This window comes from Chelonia mydas, chromosome 20, assembly GCF_015237465.2.
Source record: "Chelonia mydas isolate rCheMyd1 chromosome 20, rCheMyd1.pri.v2, whole genome shotgun sequence".
Taxonomy (NCBI): domain Eukaryota; kingdom Metazoa; phylum Chordata; order Testudines; family Cheloniidae; genus Chelonia; species Chelonia mydas.
Genome location: NC_051260.2, coordinates 6,694,710 through 6,720,825, shown reverse-complemented (window position 1 = coordinate 6,720,825; position 26,116 = coordinate 6,694,710). Strand labels below are relative to the sequence as shown.

General features: G+C 54.0%; 1 protein-coding gene and 1 long non-coding RNA gene across 4 annotated transcripts in view; one reads left to right on the top strand and one right to left on the bottom strand.

Annotated features, from left to right (window-relative positions):
• Window positions 1-3,550: 3,550 nt before the first annotated feature.
• LOC114021834 lies at window positions 3,551-8,929 on the top strand. 2 transcript variants are annotated; one of them, XR_005223099.2, is made up of 3 exons: window positions 3,551-5,023; window positions 5,627-7,915; window positions 8,019-8,929. It is a non-coding gene; the product is annotated as an uncharacterized LOC114021834 (long non-coding RNA). The 2 variants fall into 2 exon arrangements; XR_006286743.1 differs by lacking the exon at window positions 3,551-5,023 and having other exon boundaries at window positions 5,284-5,793; window positions 7,144-7,915; window positions 8,019-8,925.
• Window positions 8,930-16,767: 7,838 nt separating this feature from the next.
• RASAL3 (RAS protein activator like 3) overlaps window positions 16,768-26,116 on the bottom strand; it is a 55,408-nt gene continuing 46,059 nt past the window's right edge. For both annotated transcript variants that reach the window (XM_027831954.3, XM_037883952.2), the window contains 3 exons: window positions 25,873-26,072; window positions 21,057-21,132; window positions 16,768-20,053 (listed from right to left, as the gene is read on the bottom strand). In XM_027831954.3, the coding sequence (XP_027687755.2) occupies window positions 19,910-20,053; window positions 21,057-21,132; window positions 25,873-26,072 (420 nt within the window). In that variant the 3' untranslated portion in view covers window positions 16,768-19,909. The remainder of the gene's footprint in view (window positions 20,054-21,056; window positions 21,133-25,872; window positions 26,073-26,116) is intronic.

Below are 26,116 nucleotides of genomic sequence, written 5' to 3'. Positions count from 1 at the left end.
ACGTGAGCCTCTAGAGACGTATTAAGTGTTCCTCCCCGCAATTTTTTAAAAGAGCGAGATAAGTTTTATTGAAGAAACCAAAGAGAAGGGGAAAGTATCTTTGAATTTTTGGCAAGCCGGAAAAAACTGTCTGCTCCATGTCGGTTTGGTAATTTTCTGACAGAGGCTCTCAGAGATCAATTTGGTTTTGGTATAAAACCTCCTGAATTAAGAGGCTGTTGTATATTGTGTATAACAAGAAACTGCCACTAGAGGGAGCCATGAAGATTGCGCTCTTTGAAGCCAAAGGAAAAATGCACAAACATTTGAAAATAGCCTGGACCCATGGAGCTAGGAAGAAGGGCCTCCGCAGGGGGTGAGGATGATAATGACACAGGCTTGGACATATCATCCCCCTTGTTATCTTAATGCAAAGGGAAATGATGTGACCCTGGAACTAGATACAGGAGAGGCAATGCCCGAGGTCACTCAGGGGGTTACAAATCACCCGGGGGACGAGTGAGACACTCAGGTGCTTTACAGAATTACAATGATGGGCAGAAGGAGTATTAGGCAGTCTCCCAGTCTCTGCAATATATAAAGGTAGCTGTTCCCCATTAGAGTTAATTGTAATGGAAGGAAATGGTCCCCCACTGATGGGCAGAAAGTGGGTATCCAATGTTTGACTGGATTGGAGTGTGGTGCACCACATGCCAGACAGGGAGGGGGAACTGAAAGAAAACTACAAAGCTGTATGTAATACAGACATGGGATTGGTAAAAGGCACAGCAGCAAGGCTGGTTGTGTCTGACAAGGCCATTTCAAAACACCTGAAGGCTAGACTGTGACAAAATGGGAATTTTCTGTAATATTTTTAATGAAGCCTATGAGCTTCAGGGTTACCCTAGGGGGTAAAAAGGCTTGTTTGCTCTCTTCAGAGGCTCAGAGACTCTGGTGTGAATGGCTCCTAGCTGCCTGGGGCTTGGACCCCATATCAATGGGGTTCTCAAGAAGACCATGGCAAACCCAATCACCGAAACTTTGATACCAATGACCATGGATGGCCCACCTCTCGGTCGGAAGCACACAGTGTTTGCCCAGCTGGAGAACAAAGGACTGGGGAGGTGCCAGGGTGTGATTAAGTGTTGGCCGCTGAGGGCTTCTGGGCACACACCTGAACTGGGACAGAGTGATCAGAAGGACCGAGCTCTGGGCTCTGTACTGACCAGGATGGACTCTGTTGTAATTTCCTTTTCTCTGTGCTTGCCAAGGACTTCCTTTGCTGTGTTCCAGCCAACTAATAAACTTTTCTGTGTGACAGCGCTGGCTGGGTGTCCCTGCGGATGCTGGTGGAGGAGGAGCATTGCTCCCTGAGATCGTACAAGTCCCCCTCAGAGATCTGCCTCAGCTGGACTTGCTGAGTGGTGCACATGGTGCGAAGCAGGGGTGCTGAAGGCCCAGCCTAAGGAGGAGATGAAGCCATGTGCTTTCCCTGGAAGAAGAGTGAGGCCACTAGGGGGGTCTGGCTCACTGAAGGAGTTCTCCCAGAGAACGTTGCAAAGCCAGGCTCATAGCACCAGTCCTGTGACAGAGCACTGGATTGGTGGCAGAGACCTGTGCCATATGCTCTGCGATAGACAGCAGAAAACCAAATGGAGGAATTGCAAAATGGTGTAAGTTCAAGTTCGTTGAATGGGCTGCCCCAGTTGTGTGTACCCCAAAGAGTGATGGCAGCAGAAGAATTTGTGGGGACTAACATCACCATAAACCCCGGGCTGAAAGTGGACCAATATCCAATTGCTAAACTACAAGCTTTATTTGCAGAACTGGCAGCAGGAGTGATGTGTCCCAAACTAGACTTGTCTCAAGCCTACCAGCAGGGGGTGCTGGAACCAGATTAAAAATATCTGACAGTGAAGCCACATAAGGGGCCATTTGGTGTGAAAGCTGACCTTATAACCCCCTTGCGGGGAGCTAGTGCACCTGCTGTGTATCGAAGAGTAACGGTCTGGCACGGCAGGGGGTGAATGGTGAGGACGATTATTTTGATGACCTATTGATAACAGAGGAATTCAGAAGAACTTTTAGAAAGGCTAGAGGAGGTTCTAAGAGATTGTTAACTCTATATTTTTGCAAAGATAAGTGTACGTGTTTCAAAATCAGGTTACTCACTTGGAGCATTGTGGCGGTGGAGAAGGGTGAACCTGTTACGAGAAGCCACTGAGAATGCACCAGTAGCACAGAATGTCTTGGAGCTTAGATGGTTTCTGGCCCCGTTAAACTGCTATGGAAGGCTACTTCCAAATGGAGCCACATTAAGCAGTCCGATGTCCGCGCTGTTATGGACAAATATGAAGCCAGTTTGGACAGAAAAGGAAAACAAGGGTTTTGAGGCTGCAAAAAGGAATCGGTGTCATTCCAGGCTCCTGGAATATTTCAGTCCGGGATCCCCTGGCACTGGTCTGTGAGTGAGGCCTCTTCTGTAGGCGCTGGGGCTGTCACTACACACTGGTAAAGATGGGAGTGAAAACCCCAGAGAATTCACTCCAGAATGTTCTCAAAGGCCAAGAAAAACTATTCACAGATAGAAAAAGAGGCTTTCGGCACCATTTTGGGGGTAATTAAACTCCATGAGGACCTGTTTAGACAAATGTTTGCCCTCATCACTGATCGTAAACCCTAGGCCCAGAGGCAGGGGTTCCACTGCTGGAGGCAGCTGAGCTTCAGAGATGGGCTGTGATCTCGGCTGCCTATCGTAGGGTGTGCATCATACCCCATCAGAGGCGCTGTCCCATTTGTGTCTTTACACAGGGAAGCAGAGAGGAAAACCCTGTGTGTACAGTCTCTTTCCAAGATCACCTCCCTATTACAGCTAAGGAAATTGCTCTGGAAACAAGCAAAGACCCCTCTTTAGTTAAGGTGATGCACTAAGCACTTTCAGGGTGGCCAAATCACACAATCAAAGAGCAACTTGGCCCTTGCTATTTCAGGAAAGTGGAGTTATCCATGGACAATGGTCATTGGCCATGGCACCTGTAGCAAAGTGACAACTCACCAGTGCAGTGCCTCCTGCTGGTCATCCAGGGAATTAGCTCTCCAGCATATGCAGCTCCTTCTACAGGCTGGTGTCTTGCCTGCCACTGGCCCTGTGTCCCTCCTGGACCCCGGTGCCCTTTACCTCAGGGCTCTGCCCCAGCAATACTCCCTCACTCTGGGTCTCCCCTCCCAGGGGAACCCCCAACCCTCTAAACCCACCTTGCATCAGTGGCTACTGCCAGTCATCAGCTAGCACCCGCCGCCCCACTCCACTCACTGGGGCAGACTGCAGTCTGTAAACCACTCATCATTGGCAAGGAGGGTTTGGACCAGCTGCCTCTGCCTAACCCCATGCTACACCTCTGTAGCCTCAGTACCTGCTTTGGGCCTTATCCTAGGCCTGAGCCTGGGGAGTTGCCAGGCTGGAGCTCCCCAGCGCCTCTTGCCTTTCCCCAGAATGGCTCTATCTCAAGTACCCTGCTCAGCTCCCAAACAGCCAGGTCCATCTCTCTCCACAGTTAGAGAGAGACTGCCTGAGCGCCTGGCTAGCAGCCCTTTTATAGGGCCAACTGCGGCTAGCCTATTGGCTCCCTGGGGCAGCCCTTTCCCAGGGCTGTTTTACCCCTTCAGGGCCGGAGCGGGTGACCACCCCACTGTAGTGCCTATTAGTAATAATACCAGAAAGCTTACAGAAAAGGCTGCTAGTGGAATTACATGAGCAGCACCAAGGGGTGGTAATAACGAAAGGGGAGGTGTGACATAGAGACTCCTTGGCAAAGGGTCCCCTGTTGTTTGCACGCGTCTCTCACCTCTGACCTGACAAACTCTCTACACCAACCTACAGTATGCAGGATATTGCTCCATAAACAGTAACATATAAGGTATCTACAGAAAGCTCAGAACTTGTCAAGATCCGTACTCATTACAAGACATGCGTATGTACAGGTAATAGTTAAGGAATAATGTATTAATATTGACAGCATGCTTTATAAACTTGGAGTAAAAGTCAGTCACCAGGGGATAATATGTCTCAGTGATGGCCTGTTTAAGCAGGAGAGAGTTGTACCTGCCCTGGTTGGCCGGTGATGTAATGCAAAGCTGAATTGTCCAGCCTTGCTCCATCCGAAGACTATCCATGGAAAACCATCAGAGAGAACTACAAGTAATCAAAACCTCCTGGAGGTAAAGAAAGGAACATTACAACAGACAGGGGATCACCCAGTCTAGGAATAGAGACTATGATGCTGGCAGACCAGGTGGCAGCTCATGTCAAAGCCCCTAGGCCTCAACTGAATCTTGACAAAGACATAATACCTTACCATAATACCAGTCTGGCTCTCCTGGGTGTTAGTGTTGTTAAACTAGGTATTAGGTTTGTGATACAGGGCCAGAAATGCTTATACAACTAGCAGGCTGGTTGACCCAGATTCAACCTTTAAAGACATAGTGGATTATGACTGTGGTTTTTGTGTGTTTACATATATATTGTTAGAGTTTGACAATGTAACCAAATGGTTCCTGTGTATCGCTGTATTCTGTTAATTCAGAGATCAAAAGGAAATGTTAACGTTTAGATGAATTGTGAATGTAGTAATATCATCGTCCTTATTTCTCTTTGAAGTTTGTAGTAAACTACCTGTAAATGGCTGAAGATGGGCAGTTGCCTTATGTTAATCCATGTAGCTAATTATCGGTGATGCTTAGGAAATAGGAGGTCTACTTCAAAGCTAGGATAATTGCCTATTGTTCACCCAAGGACTGCACGCTGTCAAGAGGCTGCTAGAAAACTATAAAAAGAACTCTAGGGCCCTGATCCTATCATCTCAGATCTGCTTAAGCTTCATCAGGGGAAGTTTGAGTCACAAGAATGAGGTCTCCAGTCCCATCTGGGTCACCGTGATATAGGACATTGGACTGCTACACATGGACTAATTCTGAAAGTACTTTTTTCAACTCTAAAGCTCACCATCTCTACTATGAAACTGATCTAAGAACTCTATTCATATCTGTATGTATAATGATCTCTACCCAATACTCTCTCTTTTCTTTTTTAATAAATTTTAGTTTAGTTGATAAGAATTGGCTGTAAGCGTGGATTTGGGTAAGATCTGAAATATTCATTAACTTGGTGGGTAATGTGTCCAATCCTTTGGGATTGTTAGAACTTTTTATATGATGAATAAGATTTTCAGTAGTCCTCATCATATTTGACTTGGCTGTCTGGGTGGCAGCTCAAGGCTGGGTTGCTCTAAGGGAACTGTATTTCTGGCTTCTGGGTAACCAGTAAGGTATTGGGGAAGCTATTTTGTTGCTGGCTTGGTGAATCTAAGAATTAGAATAACTGCCAGTTTTGGGGATTGTCTGCCCCATTCTTTGCAGTTTGCCCTAATTGAGCAGCTGCAGCATGGCCCCCCTAGGACCTCAGTCATATGGTTATAAAAATGTGCTTCGTATTTAGACTTTATGGAATGCTTGTAAGTTGCTGTATGTGTTAACCTCGCTTATAGCTGTAGCCCATGTTGTAAGGTAATATTTAAGTGTTTGCTCTGTAACTGTAAATCTCCAGTCAGGAGAGAAGCATTATTGAGTATGAAATACTCGTTTGCCTCAGGAGGTGTTATGTCCTACCCAACACAAGAAGGCCCATCGACACCAGACAAACCATTGTGGAACATCAGAGGACAAAAGGCTTTGTTGATTGCTCCCCTGTCTTCCATGAAGAGGAGACTGAATTCCTTGCAACAGCTGAACTTGCATCTTGCAGCAGAAGGGGAGAAGGTATAAAAGGCCTTAACAAGGAGAAACTGGATCTTTAATGCTATTTGCACTCTGAGGGGCACGGATTAAGAAAAAGTAAAAAATCCCCAGTGCTTGGCCTGGGGTAGCCCTAAAGGACATATAGCGCTTGCTTATTATAGATGCTTGTATTACTACTTGAGACTTAAGAGTGGAAGCATTTGTGTATATATGTTTACTTGCATTAAGCTTATTTCCTTTTCCTAGTTAATAAATCTTTAGAGTTTATTATAAGATTGACTACAGGTGTTGTCTGTGGTGTGAGATCTAAGGTGCAATGGACATGGGGTAAGTGACTGGTCTTTTGGGACTGGAAGTAACCTGAATATTGCTGTGAATCATTGGTGTAAAGGACTATCTATCACGAAGGTAAGCTTACCTACGTGGCTCGTATCCAAGGGGACTGTCTGTGATTCCATGTTAAGGCCATTATAGTGCTTGTGGAGTTCACACTTGATGATTGGTCGGTGAAATCTAAATACAGAAGTCCCTGCCCAGTTGGGGTTTGTACCCTAGGGGTGGTACTCAGGCTCTCGAGCCACTGCAGAGACAAAAGACTGTTTGCAGTGTAACAGAGGAGAGAGGCACTCTGTATCCTTGAACTGAAGAGACATCCTGAGCAGCGGGGGTGATCTCATGAAAAGTTGGTTCCTGGTTCCTGTGAAGTCAGCTAGCTCTGCAAGAGATTGAAGTTTGGGGGTGGGAGAAACCTACTCTGTTAGCTAGAAAAGGTAGCTTTTAGTAAGTGTAGATTCAGGTTTGTGTTTTATCATTTTGTTTTGTATTGTAACCTTTTGTTTCCATCACTCTCTCTGTTGTTTCTAGTTGAATACATAACTAAACTGTTTGTTTTTATTACAAGTGTTGTACAGGAATGGGGGGAGGTTAAGGTAAAACTAGTAAACTGGGGAGCACTGCTTCTATGGGGGCAGAGGATCTGGGATTTCTGTGAGTAACTAGTGTCAGGGGCTGGATATCACAAGGTAATGTTTCAAAGGGACTCGGGCTGGGGTGCACCTCTTGTTAATCTGCCAGGTGAAGTCAGGACTGGCACACCCAAGTGGGTGGCTGACAGGCTGGTCATGTTAGGGAGCTGACCCCCAGTTACCAAGACTCCCTCACCCTAGAAGCAGGGCTAACGAGTTGACTCAGTCCGGGATACCCCAGGAACCAGCCCAGTGGTGTAGTCAGTAGGATCTTTACCCTGCTTGCTAGCTAATCACAGCCCATGCTCATGGTGCTTATAAACCAGTGACCAAGAGCCTAGAGAGTGTGAAGGTTGGAAAGAAGGGAAGAAAGGGTTACTCTTTGTTGTCTGTGTGTTTGTTTCAGGTAAGGGACTAGAGTGGCAGAAGAGGCCGGATGAGCAGAGAAATACATGCTAATCACACCAAGAAGCAGTAGGAGGAGCTGTGTGCTGAGTGCTGGCTATTTGCTGCAGGAAAAGATATGGCTGAGTTAAGACCCTCCTCATGGAATATGCCAAGCCGCATGAAGGGCAGCCGAGCTCCAAGTGAGCGTGAAGACTCAGGGAACCCACGTGGTGCCGCCACCGCCAGCGTGACAGCTCTGGACCTGGACAAGGCCAGGGCAGAGCTCTGTAAAATGGACCTAGCAGAAAAAGAGAAGGAGGGTGAGCATCAGCAGAGAATGGTAGAAATTGCAGCCAAAGAGAATGAAGCAGCACATCAGAGACAGCTGGAGCTGGAAGAAGCTGTATGCCAGCAATCCATGGAGCTGGAGGAGCAAAAGCGTGAACCAAAAGATCATGAGCAAGATGCTGGAGAGGTATATACCGAACCCCCAGACAGCAGGCAATCCTCCAAAAGGGGCACCAGCTGGGACAGACTGTGCCTTACTCTCTGATACAATCCGTCTCTCTCTCTCCACTCTTGAAAGAATATATGAACTGTACAAGATTCCAGAGGAAAAGAGTGTACCCACGCTGATCTCCAAGCTGACTGGTAGAGCATTGGGAGTGGTTAATGAGATGGACAAGGGGCAGGCACTGAAAGGACGAGTTGAAACAAGCTGTGTTTCAAAGGTTTCAGATCACCCCAGAGCTGTATCGTTTAAGGTTCAGAACTCTCAAAAGCATGACAAGGTGAGTCCGAGAGAACATGTGTGCACAACGTGTGATTAATGAAAAATGGGCAAAGGGAAGAGGGGTAGAAGATTCTGACCAGTTATTTGACCTCTTTCCACAGGAACGTTTCCTGAGTAGATGTACTGAAGGAGTCAGAGTGCCGATCTTTGATAACCCTCCTGCCACTGTATGGAGTATAGCTGATATCAAGACTCCTACATACAGGCCAGACTGTTCAGTGAGCACAGACTCCAGAAGGAGGGGCAGAAGCCCAGTATAAAAGGGGGACCCTGTTTTATGTCTGGGAAAAGGGAGGGTGTGGTGGTGGGTCCAAGCACCCACCATCACAGAACTGATCACCTCCCAGTAGTCAAAATTACAGGCCTCTAGCACAGCAGGACGGCCCAAAAAGTACTACTCATCTGACTCCACTGGGCACATGAAAAGAAATTATCCTAAGCAAGGGGTATCCGAATATAAACCCTGTTCAGCCCAGGTTAATGTTGCTACTTTGGACTGAGGGGACCCTAGTGAATGCTGTAAGGTCTGACCTATTGGTGGTTGATAAAGAGTTTATTAAAGATTCCAAGGTGAATGCTAAGGTTTGCCAAGGTCGGAGGGTTACTTACACCCAAATTTCTCTGGTCAGAAAAGACCTGGTTGTGGAATCTGAGCTACTCCCCGAGGAAAATGTAAAACTCCTTCCATTGGGAAACTCTGAAATCACTGTACCCTTAGTTCGTTGGAGTGGGAAGGTTTAAAAGGTACTTTAACAGCTGCTATACTGGATAGACAAGGTGGATGAGGTAATGTCTTTTAATGGACCAATGTCTGTAGATGAAAGAGACAAACTTTCGAGCTGTACAGAGCTCTTCTGCAGGGCTGGGAAAGGTGCTCAGGGTGTCTCAGCTTCACTGCTGTACAGTAGAACCTCCCATTTATGAACATTGACTTAATAAAGCTTTGAAATTTTACTATTCAGAAAAAATGCTGCTTTTGACCATCTTAATTTAAACGAAACAAGCACAGAATCAGTTTTCCTTTATTTTTTGTAGTATACGTTGAACACAATACTGTACTGTGTTGGCTTTTTTTGGTCTCTGCTGCTGCCTGATTGCGTACTTCCAGTTCCAAATGAGGTGTGTGGTTTACTGGTCAGTTCGTAACTCTGGTGTTTGTAACTCTCCGGTTCTACTATATTTGTGTTCACACCCAAAGCAGGCTCAGCCAAAGAAGCTGATTTCTCAACTTCCTGCTCTGCAGACGAGCTGCTCCTGCCTGCTGCTAATGGTGCAGAGCTCTCAGCTCCCTGTGTTTGGGGACTAAGGGTCTGCCTACACTGCCAGAGTTACAGCGCCGGCCGTTACAAAGCGCTGCTCAGAGAGCGCTGAAGGGAAACCGCTGTTGTGTGTTCACATTGTTAGCTGCCTGCATGATAGCATGTTGCAGCAGTATTCGGAGTGGGGCACTCTGGGCAGCTATCCCACAGAGCATCTCTTCCTCCCCTGCTGCTAAGAGTTGTGGGAAGGCAGAGGGGATTGCTGGGCATCCTGGGTCCTGTCCCAATGCCCCGTGATGCATTGCTTTGAATTCCAGCAATCCCTGTGCTTCCGTCCGCATTTGGCGCCATCTGTCAACCGTTTGTGTACTGCGCACTCTGCCTCTTCGGTCTGCAGGAATGGCTCCTGAACTGCGAGCTGTTTCCCTGTGACCATGACCTGATCTCATAGGAGCAAGCTCAGTTTATATTGTATGTGCACGATTGTGTTTAGCAATATAAGCTGGCTGAAATGCAAGCAGGAGGACATAGAATCGCAGCGTTTAGGCTTGGCAACAGGCCAAACCCTAAGCAAGGCCTAGTAAGGCACTGAGTCCAAGTGCTTGATATGAGGTCATAAGATTTGGTAACATATAGCTTGTAACACGCATGTACACCCACCACATAAACTTTAAGTAGTGGATTTCTAGGGGATTTGGGGATATATGTAACCACGGAGAAACCACACTGATGTGTCAAAACTACTTGCCAGTTAGGTATTAACTCTTGGAAGTTTAACTGTGGTTAGCCGGAATACCATGCATGGGCAGGGGCTGAAACGTTATCAGATGTGGTCATGTACATGTGGGGGTGGAACAGGAAAACGGCTGGGTATTAGGAGAAACTTTTTCACTAGGAGGGTGATGAAACACTGGAATGCGTTACTTAGGGAGGTGGTGGAATCTCCTTCCTTTGAAGTTTTTAAGGTCAGGCTTGACAAAGCCCTGGCTGGGAAGATTTAGTTGGGGATTGATCCTGCTTTGAGCAGAGGGTTGGACTAGATGACCTCCCAAGGTCCCTTCCAACCCTGATATTCAATGAAGTCCATAGTAGTATTTGCATGCTTGTGAATGAGACTACTGTATCTTGCAGTTGTGACAAGGAACTTAACTTATTCTTAATTACTTTTAGGTTTATAGTATTTATAATTTTTGCTCCAAAACCAACTCCTCCTAATATGGTGTCTACTACATTTCGTTTTGCTCGGCCATTGGAGTGTTGATGTGCTTTTATCCAGGATGTTATAATAGGAAGGGAGTAGTGTAAACATTTGAGTTCCAATATAGACATGTTTAGCTAAGTCCAATTCATACCAATTTTTATTTTTTACCAATAGTGGATTTAACAAGACTTTTACTGGATCACTTTGAGTCACAAACAATTTTGGTTTCTTTATTTTAATTGGGGTACCTTTCTTGAATGCATAGTCTCTGGTCCAGGTTCTGGTGCGCGTGTCTGGGAACCATAGGTTCAATTCACCACGGGGTATTGGACAGTACCCCAAAATAGCTGTTAGTATTGTTCCTGTCTTAACAGGCTCGTCCCACTGATGTGGTAGTTGTGGGTAGTTGGAACTCCAGGTGGTATCCCCATAGGGACCCTCTATTTTAACCCCTATTTCCCAGTGGTTTGGTATTTTTGTTGTGTTTATAAGGTACACTTTAAGTCCCACTTCCCCTTCCCAGGCATACACATTGGTATTTCCTAAGGGTCTTAAGGGTTGGCTAGTGTTTTTATTATACTATTTCATGAGGATCACCGGATCACAGGTAGGAATCCATGATTGGTTGGCGGGGAGTGAATTATTCCTTAAATATTGGTTCTAATTATCGGGGCACTAGAAGTTCCCAGAAGCAGGTAAAGCCAGACCTTACACTGGAGGAGAAGGAGGCACACCGCCAGCTCCCAAGGAGGGACAGCCAACGCTCCAGGATCCAGGGGCCAGCCAAGCCGGGAAGCACCCTGCATCCCTGACCGAGGTCTCGACAGGAGGGGATGGACCGGAGGACCTCCCCCCCGCCCATTTGGAGAACACGACGTTGAGGGTAGGAAGTGACCCAGGGGAACTTTAGAGACAAGCAGCGTTAAAGCCGCACGGACACTCGACGTGTTGCGGGCGGATCCCCGCCAAGCTAAGCGCAAGGGGGAACCCCGCCAATAGGCAAGCCCTGGGTCGGGAGCTGGTGGAGAGGGTGGGCCCAGGTCCCTCTACCACTCCGGCCATTAGGATACTTCCCCGCCTGAGAGGGGGAAGGCTATGGACTCTGGCCGTTGGGCCACACTGCCCTGATTTATGGGGAGAGTTATATGGACTTTGGCTGTTGGGCTATGCTGCCCTAATACTTGGGGCGAGTTGTATGGATTCTGACCGTTAGGGCCCACTACCCCGACCAAGGGGCGAGCACAGGGAAACTGGCCATTGGGTCACATCAGGACGCCCTTAAAGGGATGGGCTTGGGAACTTAAGAGTGATGAGGCCCCGACACCCCATCCACCCCTCCCACAAAGAGGCCCAGCAGTGCTGGACCCATCACACTCCCCCATTGTCAGAATTTATTATTTTGGGGGTGCCATATTTACATACTACCTTATTAAAGAACTTTTTGGCCACCACCCTGGTGCTGTTATTTTTTAGTGGGAAATGCCTCCACCCATCCTGAAAAGGAATCAATTTATCACCATAAGTACTGGAATCCTTCCTTACTCCTTGGCAGTTTATTAATAAAATTAATTTGAACCCTGTGCCATGGCCCAAGCCTTCAATGGTGCATCATGGGTTGCCAGTGCAGAGGATGAACTTTGTCCTGAGCGCACCGCACACAATTCTACACCCATGTTTTAACATCATCCTCCATACACTCCCATTCTGCTACTTGCTTTAGCCTTCTTAAAGTTCCTTCTACTCCTTCATGCATAAACTGATGGGCTACATTAAGTAACTCCTGTCTTTCTAATTTTTTTGGAAAAAAGAAAAGGAGGACTTGTGGCACCTTAGAGACTAACAAATTTATTTTAGCATAATGCTTTCGTGAGCTACAGCTCACTTCATCAGATGCATGTTAGTCTCTAAGGTGCCACAAGTCCTCTTCTTTTTGCGAATACAGACTAACACGGCTGATACTCTGAAACCTGTGTTTTTTTGGAACTCGGTTAGGATGGTCTGTAGTGCCATCTGTTGACTCAGATGTGTCAGCACAGACATTCCTTTTCTGACCTTTGGTTACAACTGCTATGTCATGCTGTCGGGCTATTGTATCTATCTTAGGCGCTGTCCGGGGTTCTCTGCTCGGTGTCCCTATCCGGTTCCCTTCGTTTGACCCTTTGACCGCACTCCTGTCCCTGTTGTTCATTAGTTGTCCCCCATAATTATTTGGTTTTCCAGGTCCTGTGGACCCCCCCTTAGGCTGGGGGGGGATCCTTTAGCAGTGGGTGGGCAAAGCCCGCCCACTTCCTGGATTCCAATATGGCTTGAATAGAGACTGGGAGTGGATGGGTCATTACACAAAGTAAAACTATTCTCCCCCCCCCTCCCCCACTGTTCCTCAGACGTTCTTTTTAACTGCTGGAAATGGCCTACCTTGATTATCACTACAAAAGGTTTTCTTCGCACACCCCCCCGCCCCCGCTTTCCTGCTGATAATAGCTCATCTTAAGTGATCACTCTCCTTATGGTGTGTATGTTAACATCCATTTTTTCATATTCTGTGTGTATATAAATCTCCTCACTGTATTTTCCACTGAATGCATCTGATGAAGTGAGCTGTAGCTCACGAAAGCTTATGCTCAAATAAATTGGTTAGTCTCTAAGGTGCCACAAGTCCTCCTTTTCTTTTTGCGAATACAGACTAACACGGCTGCTACTCTGAAACCTGTTCTCAGTGGTAGCAGATGACAGAACGAGGAGTAATGGTCTCAAGTTGCAGTGGGGGAGGTCTAGGTTGGATATTAGGAACCACTATTTCACTAGGAGGGTGGTGAAGCACTGGAATGCGTTACCTAGGGAGGTGGTGGAATCTCCTTAGAATCATAGGTTTCAGAGTAGCAGCCATGTTAGTCTGTATTCACAAAAAGAAAAGGAGTACCTGTGGCTGTAGCTCACGAAAGCTTATGCTCAAATAAATTTGTTAGTCTCTAAGGTGCCACAAGTCCTCCTTTTCTTCTTAGAATCATAGAATATCAGAGTTGGAAGGGACCTCAGGAGGTGTCTAGTCCAACCCCCTGCTCAAAGCAGGACCAATCCCCAACTAAATCATCCCAGCCAGGGCTTTGTCAAGCCTGACCTTAAAAACCTCTAAGGAAGGAGATTCCACCACCTCCCAAGGTAACACATTCCAGTGTTTCACCACCCTCCTAGTGAAAAAGTTTTTCCTAATATCCAACCTAAACCTCCCCCACTGCAACTTGAGACCATTACTCCTCGTTCTGCCATCTGCTACCACTGAGAATTTCACCAAATGAAATTAACAGGCAGCAGGTTTAAAAGAAACAAAAGGAAGTATTTCTTCACACAATGCACAGTCTATCTGTGGAACTCTTTGCCAGAGGACGTTGTGAAGGCCTCATAGGTCGTATTTTCTAGACCTTTAATCATTTTTGTTGCTCTTCTCTGGACTTTCTCCAATTTGTCCACATCTTTCCTGAAATGTGGCACCCAGAACTGGACACAATACTTCAGTTGACACCTAATCAGCGTGGACTAGAGCGGATGAATGACTTCTCATGCCTTGCTTACAACACTCCAAGAGCTAGAATGCAAGAGCTTTTCTATGCCCATGTGCTGTGAGCTTGTGTTTGGGACAAAGGATGTACAGCTACATGGCAAAGGATATAAAAGGCAGCTGCATCTTCTCTATTTTGTCTTCAGTCCTGCTTCTCACCTCTGGAGTAACTTCTCTACAAACTGAAGCTTTGAAGACAGGACTGATAGACCCATATAAGCTTTGGATGTGTTCCAGAGGAACTTTCAAGGCAGCAAACTCACCAGCATTGCTAAGAACCGGATATATGGACTCTGAAGTCATATGGATGTATCTGATTGCTTTAACATTTAACAACTCTCTTCTCATTTTTTCTTTTCTAATAAACCTTTAGTTTTAGATACTAAAGGATTGGCTGTCAGTGTGGTATTTTGGGTAAGATCCAAACTAGTATTGATCTGGTAATGTGCCTGGCCCTTTTGGGTCAGAAGAACATTTTGTATAGTGAGCAGAGTTTTAAATAACTTCTCACTTTACTGGACCTATTTGCTGATTGGGAGCCAGAGAACTGGAATGCAATAAAGGGGGCTATGTGATTTCTTTTCTTCAGTTTCTTCAACCAGTGTGGGGGATCAGGAGCACAGTTTGTGACTGGTTGGAGAATCTAACTGCCATGTTAACCACCAGTTTGGGGAGAATCTGCTCCCCCCTTTGCAGCCTACCCTGACCTTGGCATTTTCAGTGTGGGCAATTCTAGGTACCTCGGGACACAATGGGTAAATACATATGGACTCTGTGAACAAACTGTGTGTACACACACGTAGTAAGGAGCAGGGAACCATCTTTTTGTTCTGTGTTTTTACAGCACCTATCACAATGGGGTCCTGGTCAAAGACTGAGGCTCCAAGGGGCCACCATAATACACCTAATAAATAATAATAGTGTTTGTGTGTGTGTATACGCTGTGGGGGGGGGGGGGGGGGGGAGGGAGGGTACTTGTGTGCACTGTGTTTGATATAGTGTGTGTGTGTGCACCATGTGAATTAGTACACTGTGTGCACGCATGTGGAGTCTGTGTGTAGCATTTCCTGCGGGGCAGCTGAGTCTCGGCGGGAGCTGCACTTCAGAGTTGCCAGCTGAGCTCTCACAATTTTATCATGTATCTTATGATATTGGGGTGTGTGTTTCTTAACACCCCCCCACACACACACAACACACACACACACACACACACAGCCACCTCCCCTCCAGCTGGACTCATGCGGGAGAAACTCAAATGGCATCTTAAAAAATTTCAGTTTCCAGCCTTGGTGGTTGCAGAGAAATGCTGGGCAAGGTGCCCAAGTGCAGCCCAGTGGCTCAGAGACCCCCAGGGGAGGAAGCCTGGGAGCGCCCAGCGAGCAGTTCATTTTAAAACTGTCTGGTGATTCTGGGGTCTGGTTTCTGATGGCTGGAGGCTGGCAATGCAGGGGTAGCAGTGAGCGCTGAGCGCCATGGGCCCTGGGGGTCTCCTCGGTGTTGTGGGGCCCGATTCCATAGTCCAGCTCCTGTGAAAGTCCAGCCTCTGGCTCTGGCACTGCCACCCGCATCACGGTCAGCAGTTCCATTGTCACTGGAACAGAACTGAGGCTGCTTTTGGGCAGCAGGGCCCGTCCCATGCAGAACACTGGATATTGACACAGAGGCCTTGAACTAGGCCTTAGACCGCTTCGGGAGGGGAGAGGGGAACAGCACCTGGTTCTGCTGAGCAGACGGGCTGCTGCATCCTAGGGTGTGCATATTGATGACTGTGTTAAATTGATCAGCTATCAGTTAAAATTCACTTGCAGGCAGGGGGCACTGTAAGGAAGGCTGTGATCTGGTCTCCTAACAGTACAGCAGTCAGTCTGCCCCCAGCCAGGCTGGAGCAAAGGGGGATAAGTTGTGCCTCCCTGCCTTAGGGAGCAGCAGGCTTTGTCTCTCTCTGGTTTGGGGTTCTTTTGTGGTATCGTGCTGGAGTCTATGAAATAAAGTTATGTCACAGCACAGCCTTCCAGGCAGACAGTACTTTGTGTTTTTGTCTCACTTCTCTGTGCGTGTGTGTGCTGTGAACATAGCAGGGCATGGATAATAATTATAGTGAGGTGACAGGGAAACTATAGGGGCTGAGGGCACCCTTCTCCCAGAAGACAGCTAGGGATCCGTGGGGAAGAGATGAGATGGAGCCTCTCCCCGGAGGGAGGAATCTCTCCATGGATGTGCATGTGTGTGTCATAGGGCACAGCCAACCCATAGCACCCCCTTCTGTGCAAACATGGTGCCGCTGGCCCTTCCTGCCTCAGCTTCCTTCCCCGAGGTGGGTCTCCTTGGCTCGCCACACACAGATCAGTGGTAGCAGCCATGGCTCAACCCTCCGCCAGATTGCCAACAAACTTAACCCCTCCTGGGGGAACCAAAGTCCAACTAAAAATCTCAACAAACAAAAAGATTCTTCTGCCCTTCAGAGCTTCTCTTCAGCTCACCCAGGGGGCCTGTTCCCTGGGCTACCTTGGAGTCTTTCCCTGCTCTGGCCCCATGCTGGTTCCCCTGAAACATTTGGCTTCCTGCAGGCCCTAGCTCAGGGCCTTTCACAGGAACCAGCCAGCCTGCCTTGGGTTCCACATTCAGATCTGTGCTACGTCCCAGCTTTTAAATAATCCCTTGGAGGAACACTCTTCCTTCACGTTAGCCCACGTGGCCTCCCTGCCTCCGAGACTGAGCCCCTGGGCTCCAGTCCTCCTGCTTCACCCCGGGAGCTCCATCCGGTGCTTCCAGCTGAGATAGACGCCAGTCCAGAGACTTGCCCACCCTGGCAAGGATGTGCAGCAACACCAGGCAACGTTTTCAAACAGAGTCAAGTTTATTAGTCGGCTGGAACCCAGCCCGGGAAATCCCCAGGTTAGCGCCGAGAAGCAAAGGCCTCTTTCCAGCCACAGATCAACCCCTGCCCCCATGTGGGGGTGGATCAGGCCCAAGGTTGCAGGGGGAGGGATGCCTGCAAGGTGTTCCCCCTACTCCCACGCTTCTCATCCTCCAGGCTCACACTGTAAAACAAAATATCCTCCCTCTGGGCACACCCCCAGTGGCTAACACGCTTGGCCAGTCCGGCTGCTCCAGCGGATGCTGCCTGAGTCCAGAGGTGAGCACTGGCCCACTGAAAACCAAACCCCTTCCAGGACCCGAGTGGGGGAGCCAGCCAGCCCCACAAGGCACTTGGGAAAATCTTGGCCCAAGACTAGGAAGTGCAGGCAGGTCAGAGCTAGGGGCATTCGAATGGAAATATGCCTGCAGACCTCCCGCCCCAGCATGGACATGCTGGCACAAGGACACCAGGGCTGCTGGGCGCCATGTATGAAGAGCACAGGAGGAGCCCTTTGTCTGTGTCTTCACAGCAGCGACCTCTCTGAGAGTAGGACAGGGGAGCCAGTGCCTGGAGATTGCAGTGCTCGCTGCTCCCAGACAGCCTGCCTGGCCTGTGGAGGCGGGCAGCCCCCCTCTGGTTGCTGGTCTGGACAATGAAGCTCACTGCCAGGCTTCATTCTCGTTCTGCCATTTACTGGGAGATGCTCTGGCTGAGCCCTTCCAGGCTGCGGGAGCAGTGCGGGCCCCAGCTTCTCATTACAATGTTCAGGGCTCAGTGAAACTCTGCCTGTCAGAGACTCTCCTGGAGTCCAGCCAGCTGGGCATCCTGGGGCTGCAGGTCTCTGCATCATCCCCACCCACCCTGCTTAGCTCCCTGCAGGGGCTCCCCTACTCTGAACCACCAGGGACTTTGCTCTACTCAGCTGGCATTAGGGGTAGGACCTGGCAGGCAGGAGAGACAGAGAGGAAGGATGGCCCCACTCTGTGCACCAGGGATGCCAGCCCTGCCCTGCCCCAGAGGGGCCTGGATCCCTGGGTGATGGGGCCAGACCAGAATCTCAGATTCCTGGGTCCCTTTCCTCAGGATCTATGCTGGGTTGGCGTTACTCACCCAACACAGCCTGGGGGGGTGGGGGGTGGGTATTGTCACATCTGTTGTGTCACGGCCCTTCCCCTGCAAGGAGACAGCTGCTGCGATCTCACAAGAGTTTGTGTTGGTGTCACAGCAGCCGAACTGAATCCTGTGGGGGGGGGCGGTGTCCCTAAGTGGTGCTGCTCCAGCTCCCCTCTGTTAACCCAAAAGCCCAGAAGCATCTAGGCCCAGCTCCTCAATGTGATGCAGGCACCTAGCTCCTGTTGAAGCGAATGGTAGTGAGCCCTGATCTACACTACTAAGCTGGGTCCACGTCACTTGCCTTCAGAGCAGTGGGGACAGGCTCCCTCCGGCTTAGATCCTCCCTCTCAGCTGCTCACCCCTCCTTCCCCCACCTGGCTCCATGCTGCGGCTTCCCCTCCCTGCAGCCACAAGCCCCGGCAGGGGCCCCTCCAGGATGGGAATGCACCTGTCCTCAGGAAGGCAACTCCTACAGGTGCTAGGAAACAGTGGGGTGACAGGCTGCAGCAGGAGTCACCCCAAGACCCTGACTATCATCCCACTGCAAATGCACAGGCCAGCCCCTGCAGACAGGCTGGCTCCTAGGGGCTGAGGGGCGAGCTGGCTCCGTGCATTGCTGCACTGTCATGGGAACAGAAGCCATCTGTAGCTCGGGGACGGAGTGGTTTCCACTCTAAGGTTTTTGTCTACGCTGGACTTTCATCAGTAAAACTTTTGTCTTTCAGGGGGTGTGAAAAAAACACTCCCCCACCCCGAACAACACAAGTTTTACGGACAAAGAGCACCAGTGTGAACGCTCCCAGGTGTGCACTGCACACACACACTGGGTGCCAGCTGTGACGGGGCCTCAGCCCTGCATGCCTTGGAAGGTGTCTGTGCGAGCACCCTGGGGTGCAGGGAGAGACTTGCAGAAGTGCTTGGCCCCCAGCAGCACCCGCTGAGAACAATGTGAGCCGCACACGTGTGCGCACAGGTTGTGCCATGTGTGTGCGCACCCATGAATGTGTGTTGCTCCTGTGCTTGTGCACATGTGTATGTGTATGTGTGTATGCATGGACAGCGGGGCTCGGAGGTTCTCCATTGTTCTCAATAGGAGCTGGGCTTTTCTGAAACATGGCCCTGTGGCAAGAGGCTCTCGGCGCTTGGTGCCTGCCGTGGTTCCCTCTGAACTCTTGGGCTCTGGCCTGTCTGGTCCCACGCGACGAGTGCCCCAGGCTCCGACCCACATGCTCGTCACAAAGGCATCATGTTTAGTGCCGGGCTGCAGGGGACCCTCAGAGATGAGGAAGGTTTTGACAAAACAGCTGCTGCATTTCTGGCTCTGCAGGGAGTCGTGGCCAAGCATGGACCTGGAGACAAGCTCGCTGTGACAGCCCAGCCCCGAATCCCCCAAAAGCCAAATGAGGCCTGAATACTGGTCCGGGGGCATCCCTTCTACTCAGCCCCCTGGCCCAGGGCTGGGCTTGCCAGCAGTCACTGGGCAGTGGCCCTGGGCAGCTGGTGCTACGCAGCAGCCAGAGCCCCAGGGAAGCCTGGGCATGTTGGGGCAATGTTCCACTGCTGGGATGGCAGCATGGGTATGATGGAGGGGGCAGCAAGGAATCAGGAGTGTGGGGGGTGGGTTCTGAAGGAAGCACCCGGGGACAGTGACCTTTGGATGCAGGGATAGGGAGGGGAAGCCCAGCTGGGCTGAGAGAAGGACTGAATGGGCCTCTCACAAATCCAATCACTCTCCACCACTCCTGGGGAGTGGAGAGCTGCAGGGGATTCACAGAGGCAGACGGCAGCTCCCTGGAGCTCCATTATCTGGAACAACATCCCTGGCAGACTCGGGACCCTCCTGGGCTGGATTCGTACCAGGAAAGGGCTGCTGGGCTCGAGTCTGTGACAAATTTCTAGAGACAAGGTCTGGCTGGCAGGGTGTCTGAAGCAGATGGCAGCTGCTGGGGTGGGGTGCATCCCACGCAGGGCCCGGGGCTGGCCGTCTGGGCCCACCAAGCTGGCTAAACCTCCTGCCAGTCCTCGGTCCCGTCCTGTGGCCCTGGCCTCAGCATTGAGTTGGGTGGCTTGTCCTGGAGTCCCCGGCGCTGGCTGATGGCACGGAGCAGCTCAGCGTGTTCCCGCTCCAGGGCCGACAGGCGGCGCTCCTACAGGGACAAAGGGCTCAGTCACCCCAGCCTGCTGCCCTGCTCCCCTAGCCAGGCGCCCAAAACCAGCAGCACACCCCACACTGCACAGGGCTCTGACGCCAAAGGCATCTAGCACCATCGCCCTCCACTCCCAGGCAAGGTCTGGGGCAGCTCCCTTCATTCCCAGGGTCTTCCACACTCCACCCCAGGAGAGACTGCCCTAAGGGACCTGCCCCAACCTCCCCTATCCCCTTTAGTGCTGCCTTCTTAGCCATCCTTCCACTCTGCCCTGCAGGAGCTGTGGCCGGACTTACCCCACTCCCATGAGGTCTAGGAGACAAAGAGTATCAGCAAAAAGAACAGGAGGACTTGTGGCACCTTAGAGACTAACAAAGTTATTTGAGCATAAACTTTCGTGGGCTCAAATAAATTTTTAGTCTCTAAGGTGCCACAAGTCCTCCTGTTCTTTTTGCGGATACAGACTAACACGGCTGCTACTCTGAAAAGAGTATCAGGTGGGTCAGAGTGGAGGTGCTGGGAGTCAGGACTCCTGGGTTCTATTCCCAAAGCTGGTAGGGAAGTGGGGGCTGGTGGGGATAGCAAGGACTACTTCACCCCACTAATATCTGCCCTCCCAGCTCAATGGCTCTAGGTATTTTCCTGCTCTCTGAGCGCTGAGCAGGGATTGGCCATAAGGGTGGAGGACACTGGTTCCTCTTGTCTGACTTACTGTGGGTGAAGGAGGAGCTCAGGTGCTGGGGGTCACCCATGGGCAGCCTTGGGCCCTGTCTGACTGGGAGTGGGGGGATGGACATCACACACTCCTGGGGCTAACTCCCCCGCCTCCTCTCCTCCTCCCCACGCAGTGAAAGCAATGGGGCTGCACAGGCTGGAACTGGGATCCAGCGTGCCCCATAATACATTGTGCAGAGTGGCTCCCAGAATCCCCTCGGTTACTCCTTGATAGACCAATGGGGCGGAGCCGCTGGGCTCGTCAGCCCCAGGGGGCCGTGGATCTTACCAGACGCTTCGCCCTCTCCTCGCTGGCCTTCAGCTTCTCCTGGTCCTTCCTCCGGCCACCCTCTGCCGCCGCCACCCTGCAGGAGGGAGGGTGTCAATGAGCCCGCACACTGGGCACCTCCCTCTGCCCTGGCCCCACGCACTTCACCGCATTGCTCCCGGGCACCTCCCCGCCCCTGGACACCTCACTGCCCCACCCCCGGGAACCTCCCCGCCCCGGGCACCTCACCGCCCCAGCACCTGGCACCTCCCTGCCCCATGACACCTCCCCGCCCCGGGCACCTCACCGCCCCAGCACCTGGCACCTCCCCGCCCCATGACACCTCACTGCCCCATCCCCAGGAACCTCCCCGCCCCGGGCACCTCACCGCCCCAGCACCTGGCACCTCCCCGCCCCATGACACCTCACTGCCCCGCCCCCAGGAACCTCCCCGCCCCGGGCACCTCCCCGCCCCGGCACCTCACTGCCCCAGCACCTGGCACCTCCCCGCCCCATGACACCTCACTGCCCCGCCCCCAGGAACCTCCCCGCCCCATGACACCTCCCCGCCCCGGGCACCTCACTGCCCCAGCACCTGGCACCTCCCCGCCCCATGACACCTCCCCGCCCCGGGCACCTCACCGCCCCAGCACCTGGCACCTCCCCGCCCCATGACACCTCACTGCCCCATCCCCAGGAACCTCCCCGCCCCGGGCACCTCACTGCCCCAGCACCTGGCACCTCCCCGCCCCATGACACCTCACTGCCCCATCCCCAGGAACCTCCCCGCCCCGGGCACCTCACTGCCCCGCCCCCAGGAACCTCCCCGCCCCGGGCACCTCACTGCCCCAGCACCTGGCACCTCCCCGCCCCATGACACCTCCCCGCCCCGGGCACCTCACCGCCCCAGCACCTGGCACTCCCCGCCCCATGACACCTCACTGCCCCACCCCCAGGAACCTCCCCGCCCCGGGCATCTCACTGCCCCAGCACCTGGCACCTCCCCGCCCCATGACACCTCCCCGCCCCGGGCACCTCACCGCCCCAGCACCTGGCACTCCCCGCCCCATGACACCTCCCCGCCCTGGGCATCTCACTGCCCCAGCACCTGGCACTCCCCGCCCCATGACACCTCACTGCCGCGCCCCCAGGAACCTCCCCGCCCCGGGCACCTCACTGCCCCAGCACCTGGCACCTCCCCGCCCCATGACACCTCACTGCCCCGCCCCCGGGAACCTCCCCGCCCCGGGCACCTCACTGCCCCAGCACCTGGCACCTCCCCGCCCCATGACACCTCACTGCCCCGGGCACCTCACCGCCCCAGCACCTGGCACCTCCCCGCCCCATGACACCTCACTGCCCCGCCCCCAGGAACCTCCCCACCCCGGGCACCTCACCGCCCCAGCACCTGGCACCTCCCCGCCCCATGACACCTCACTACCCCACCCCCAGGAACCTCCCCGCCCCGGGCACCTCACTGCCCCAGCACCTGGCACCTCCCCGCCCCATGACACCTCAATGCCCCACCCCCAGGAACCTCCACGCCCCGGGCATCTCACTGCCCCAGCACCTGGCACCTCCCCGCCCCATGACACCTCACTGCCCCACCCCCAGGAACCTCCATGCCCCGGGCACCTCACTGCCCCAGCACCTGGCACCTCCCCGCCCCATGACACCTCACTGCCCCACCCCCAGGAACCTCCCCACCCCGGGCACCTCACCGCCCCAGCACCTGGCACCTCCCCGCCCCATGACACCTCACTGCCCCGCCCCCAGGAACCTCCCCGCCCCGGGCACCTCACTGCCCCAGCACCTGGCACCTCCCCGCCCCATGACACCTCACTGCCCCGCCCCCAGGAACCTCCCCACCCCGGGCACCTCACCGCCCCAGCACCTGGCACCTCCCCGCCCCATGACACCTCACTACCCCACCCCCAGGAACCTCCCCACCCTGGGCATCTCACTGCCCCAGCACCTGGCACTCCCCGCCCCATGACACCTCACTGCCGCGCCCCCAGGAACCTCCCCGCCCCGGGCACCTCACTGCCCCACCCCCGGGAACCTCCCCGCCCCGGGCACCTCACTGCCCCAGCACCTGGCACCTCCCCGCCCCATGAGACCTCACTGCCCCGGGCACCTCACCGCCCCAGCACCTGGCACCTCCCCGCCCCATGACACCTCACTGCCCCGCCCCAGGAACCTCCCCACCCCGGGCACCTCACCGCCCCAGCACCTGGCACCTCCCCGCCCCATGACACCTCACTACCCCACCCCCAGGAACCTCCCCGCCCTGGGCATCTCACTGCCCCAGCACCTGGCACTCCCCGCCCCATGACACCTCACTGCCGCGCCCCCAGGAACCTCCCCGCCCCGGGCACCTCACTGCCCCAGCACCTGGCACCTCCCCGCCCCATGACACCTCAATGCCCCACCCCCAGGAACCTCCACGCCCCGGGCATCTCACTGCCCCAGCACCTGGCACCTCCCCGCCCCATGACACCTCACTGCCCCACCCCCAGGAACCTCCACGCCCCGGGCACCTCACTGCCCCAGCACCTGGCACCTCCCTGCCCCATGACACCTCACTGCCCCACACCCAGGAACCTCCCCACCCCGGGCATCTCACTGCCCCAGCACCTGGCACCTCCCCGCCCCATGACACCTCACTGCCCCACCCCCAGGAACCTCCCCGCCCCGGGCATCTCACTGCCCCAGCACCTGGCACCTCCCCGCCCCATGACACCTCACTGCCGCGCCCCCAGGAACCTCCCCACCCCGGGCACCTCACTGCCCCAGCACCTGGCACCTCCCCGCCCCATGACACCTCACTGCCCCACCCCCAGGAACCTCCCCACCCCGGGCATCTCACTGCCCCAGCACCTGGCACCTCCCCGCCCCATGACACCTCACTGCCCCACCCCCAGGAACCTCCCCGCCCCGGGCACCTCACTGCCCCAGCACCTGGCACCTCCCCGCCCCATGACACCTCACTGCCCCGCCCCCAGGAACCTCCCCACCCCGGGCACCTCACTGCCCCAGCACCTGGCACCTCCCCGCCCCATGACACCTCACTGCCCCGCCCCCAGGAATCTCCCCACCCCGGGCACCTCATTGCCCCAGCACCTGGCACCTCCCCGCCCCATGACACCTCACTGCCCCGCCCCCAGGAACCTCCCCACCCCGGGCACCTCACCACCCCTGGACACCTCACTCTACCTTGCCCTGCCTCTAAGCAGCTAATCGGGGCACCGCCGGGCACCTCACTGCCCTGCCTCCCGGCACCTCCCCCTGCCCTGCCCCCAAACACCTCATCGCCCTACCCTCGGACACCTCATCGCCCTACCCTCAGACACCTCATTGCCCCACCGTGGGCATCTCACTGCCCTGCCCCCCAGAACCTCCCCCTGCCTTGCTCCTGGGCACCTCCCACTGCCCTGCCCCCAAGCACCCGATCACCCTGCCCCTGGGCACCTCACCACCTTGATACCTCACCGCCCTGCCCCCTGGCACCTCCCCCTGCCCTGCCCAAAGCACCTCATTGCCCCACCCCCGGGCACCTCATCACCCAACCCTGCCCCCAGGCACCTCACCCCCTCTGGACACCTCACTGCCCTGCCCCCGGCACCTCCCACTGACCTGCCCCCCAACCATCACATCGCCCCATCCCCGGGCACCTGACCGCCTCCGGACACCTCACCGCCCTGCCCCCTGGCACCTCCCCCTGCCAGGGCCCTAAGCACCTCATTGCCCAACCCCAGGGCACCTCACCACTCCGGGGGACCTCACTGCCCCACCCCCAGACACCGCATTGCCCCACCCTGTCCCCGGGCACCTCACCGCCCCACCCCCTGGCACCTCATTGCCCTTCCCCCGGGAACCTCACTGCCCTGCCCTGGGACACCTCACTGCCCCATACCCGGGCACTTCCTCATCCCACCCTGCCCCTGGGCACCTCACCACCCCACCCCTAGGCACCTCACTGCCACACCTGTGTGAATCTACCCCTGGCCCCTGGACACCTCACCCTGCCCTGCCCCATGGCACCTCCCCTGTCCTGGCCCCGGGCACCTCACTGCCCCGCCCACTGACCCATTACCGTCTTCCCCCGGGCATCTCCCCATGCCACACCCCTGAGCACCTCACTGCCCCACCCATGGGCACCTCATCATCCTGCCCATGGCCACCTCGTCCTGCCACACCCCCGAGCACCTCAACACACCGCCCCTGGGCGGTGGAAATCCTGCTCCTGGAAAACCTCACCCCACCTCACTCCGCACTGTTCCTGGGGTACCTCCCTATATCCCCTAGTAACCTGCCCCCATTCCATCATGGGGCACCTCCCCTCACCTCACTGCACCAAATGGAATCAGACTGTCCGAGGGCCCTGACAGCTCCGGAACCCGCCCCGAACTGTGCAGGGGCGGGAGCAACCACCCTGGGGCACGTTGTGCCAGCCGTCCTGCCCCTTCCCGGCCACTGTCAGCATCAGGAGAGAGCTAGCCCCGCCCTGGTGGGAACATGTGGGCCAGCTGCCATGGCCCTCGGCTCGGCCAGACCCACCTGGGCAGCGTGTTCCAGAGTCCCCTGAGAGCCATCAGCAAGTGCCCAGCCCGTCCTGAATCAGCCAGGACCCTGAGCTGCTCCTGGGGACCCACTAGAAGCTAGTGCAGTGCGTGGAGATTCACTCTGCTCTCCTCACGGCCTGGCTGCCCAGCATATGCCTGGGCCACGGAGGGGCGCCCAGGGCTCTCTGCTGAGCCAGCACCCAGCGTCACTCAGAGGCTCAGCAGGGCCATGGTGCCACTGCACTTCCTTTCTCCCCGACGGGCTCCCTTACCTGGTGCTGAGGTTTGCCAGGTGGGTTTCCAGCTGCTCCAGCTGCCTCTGGAGTCTCTCCTCCTGCCCCTGGCTCTTGGCCTGCTCCTCCAGCAGTGTCTGGTTCTGGGTGACCAGCATTTCCAGCTGGCTCTCAAAGAACCTCTGCTTCTTCTTGGCCTCCACCAGCTCCTTCCTCAGCTCCTCAATTTGCTTCCCATGCTAGGGGAGCCCAAGACAAGGTCAGCTCGTCATGGGGCATGCAG